This window comes from Rissa tridactyla, chromosome 19 (genome assembly GCF_028500815.1).
Source record: "Rissa tridactyla isolate bRisTri1 chromosome 19, bRisTri1.patW.cur.20221130, whole genome shotgun sequence".
NCBI lineage: Eukaryota > Metazoa > Chordata > Aves > Charadriiformes > Laridae > Rissa > Rissa tridactyla.
Window position 1 is genome coordinate 392504 of NC_071484.1, and position 2508 is coordinate 395011.

General features: G+C 38.8%; 1 protein-coding gene across 1 annotated transcript; it reads left to right on the plus strand.

The window, feature by feature from the left end:
- The first annotated feature begins 668 nt into the window (after positions 1–668).
- Positions 669–1604, plus strand: LOC128919439 (olfactory receptor 6Y1-like). The gene has a single exon (XM_054224765.1). It carries the CDS (start codon positions 669–671, stop codon positions 1602–1604), a length of 936 nt encoding a protein of 311 aa, XP_054080740.1.
- The last annotated feature ends 904 nt before the right edge of the window (positions 1605–2508 follow it).

Sequence of the window (2508 nt, forward strand, 5' to 3'; positions counted from 1 at the left end):
TCTTATTTTTGAAGGAACAATCTGAGTTAGCTACAAAAAACCAGACCCAGAGCTATAATTAGCTGGCAATTATGCTGTATCTGGGATGCTATGTGTACCTTTGTATCTCAATAAGCTTTATGTTTTTATATATAAGTCTCTTCAGAGCTAACCTTAGAAATCTTTAATGGGGTCCTTCAGACGTGTTTGGAGGGCTTTTATATCAAATTGTATATGTCCTTGTGGTACTTCACATTTCCCTCATGGTTCATGCGATATACATGATATAACTTTAGAAATGTATAGACATAGAAACTAAAACATTGGCAACGTAAATGTCTATCCTTTAGCTCATAACCTAACATTTCTTTATACTGGATGTACAATATGATAGCATGATTCATTTGGCTTATTTTAGACCCATATCTTAGATGAGATAGGACTAGTAGTGCCTATTTATCTCCATGAATTATGAAGTAAAAATGGTGCTTATATTTTTATAATGAAAAATTCTGAATTAAGTAGATGAGTTTCAAACAGTTAATTTCTAGAAACTCAGAAACAAAGCACCTGAACTTTTAGTGTCTTAAGTGGTGGTGTAACATATTGCTATGAATCTAAGCCTGTCTGGTTAGGTTTCATTATATACATTTATTGCAGGTGAATAAGGTTCATCTTTCCCCTGCAGAATGGATGGCAGGAATGAAACCAGTGTCATGTATTTCATTCTCCTGGGTTTTCCCACCACTGCTGAACTGCAGCTGTTCCTGTTCTCTGTTTTACTTCTGGCTTATTTATTAACCGTGTTGGAAAATTTCCTTATCATTCTCATCATCCGAACTAACCAGAGTCTGCAAAACCCCATATATTTCTTCCTAGGAAACCTGTCATTCTTAGAGATCTGGTATGTTTCTGTCATTGAGCCAAAGATGCTCATAGATTTCCTCTCTCAAGACAAACATATCTCATTCCAGGGGTGCATGACACAGCTGTATTTCTTCGTGACTTTTGTTTGTACTGAATATATTTTGTTAGCTGTTATGGCCTATGATCGCTTCTTGGCCATATGCAAACCTCTCCAATATTCACTCATCATGAATCATCAGTTCTGTGCTCAGCTGACAGCTGGCTCTTGGATGTGTGGTTTGATCACTTCTTCCATCAAGCTGAGCTTTATAGCCCAGCTCTCATTCTGTGATGTAGATAAAATCAATCACTATTTCTGTGATATTTCACCCCTACTGAATATCTCCTGCAGCGATTCCTCTTTGGCTGAGCTAGTGGACTTCATCTTGGCTCTGGTGGTCATCATGGTGCCTCTGTGTACTGTAGTTGCATCCTATATTTACATCATGTTCACCGTGTTGAAGATCCCTTCTTCTCAGGGGAGACAAAAGGTCTTTTCCACCTGCAGCTCCCACTTGACTGTAGTGATATTGTTCTACTCCACCACTCTTTTCACTTATGCCCACCCCAAGGTCATGTATACCTACAGTGCTAACAAGTTGGTATCAGTCTTGTACACGGTAGTTGTGCCACTTCTGAATCCTCTCATATATTGTCTCAGAAACAAAGAAGTCGGGTTTGCCCTGAGGAAGACCTTTACTTGCACAAGACACACCTAAGAAATCAACTAAAGACTTCTGGAGAAGATCAACTGGCAGTGCTGATTAACTAAAGTCAGGAGGTCCAGACCCTAGTCCATGCCAAAGTGAAACTCTACTATTCATGGACCCAGTAACCATATTTATTGAACTAGACCTTGATAAATCCAAGTTTGATCTATATATATACACTATGATTTTGGGTTGAGAGGGTTTTTTTGCTTATTTGTTTTCCCCCTATGATTCTACGTTGCCTACCTTTCTTAAAAGTCTTCAGCTGAATGACTGCTCCAGTTTTAAAAGGTTTGTCAATGCATGAAACTGAACCTTGGATTTTGTTTGCCCTAGATAGATTACTATGTCCAGAAAACATTGGGTGAGATTGTAAAATGCAGATATCAACATCTGATTCATTTACTCCGAGATTCTGTTATTGTTCCTGGAAAGAAATAGGCAGTGGAAAAGGATGAGTAATCTTAATTTTCTTAGATAGCTGATTTAGGATAAAATGAAACATTCTGTGAAGGAGGCAACTTTTCTAATACAGCAATAGATGGAGTATAATGTGAGTAGCTCGTGTTGTCGTAGAGCTACAGCGTCACTTGGGCTCAGTCTGGTTCACACCAGGGCCCTGAATAATGTTATCGTACCCAGGGCACACCAAATAATTCAAGATGAAATTCAGACAAAACTGACAGTATAGATCACTTCAATGTTTCCTTCAGGCTGCATGAGCCTTGGATCCAGCAGTATTACAGGAAGAGTCATGACCTTAAACTCTGACTCACAGCCTACAGTCCAAGTCTTCCCATTCCTTCCCAAGAAGGAGTCTGGAGACACAGCTGATGCGTCTGAGTTAAATACTGACTATTTGTGAGAAAATATGATTATCAGAAGTCTCTTTAGGTAAAAAGTTGCCTCTAAG

Excerpts from the sequence above, each read along its gene's own strand:
- LOC128919439 (XM_054224765.1), top strand. The coding sequence starts at position 669 with ATGGATGGCAGGAATGAAACCAGTGTCATGTATTTCATTCTCCTGGGT.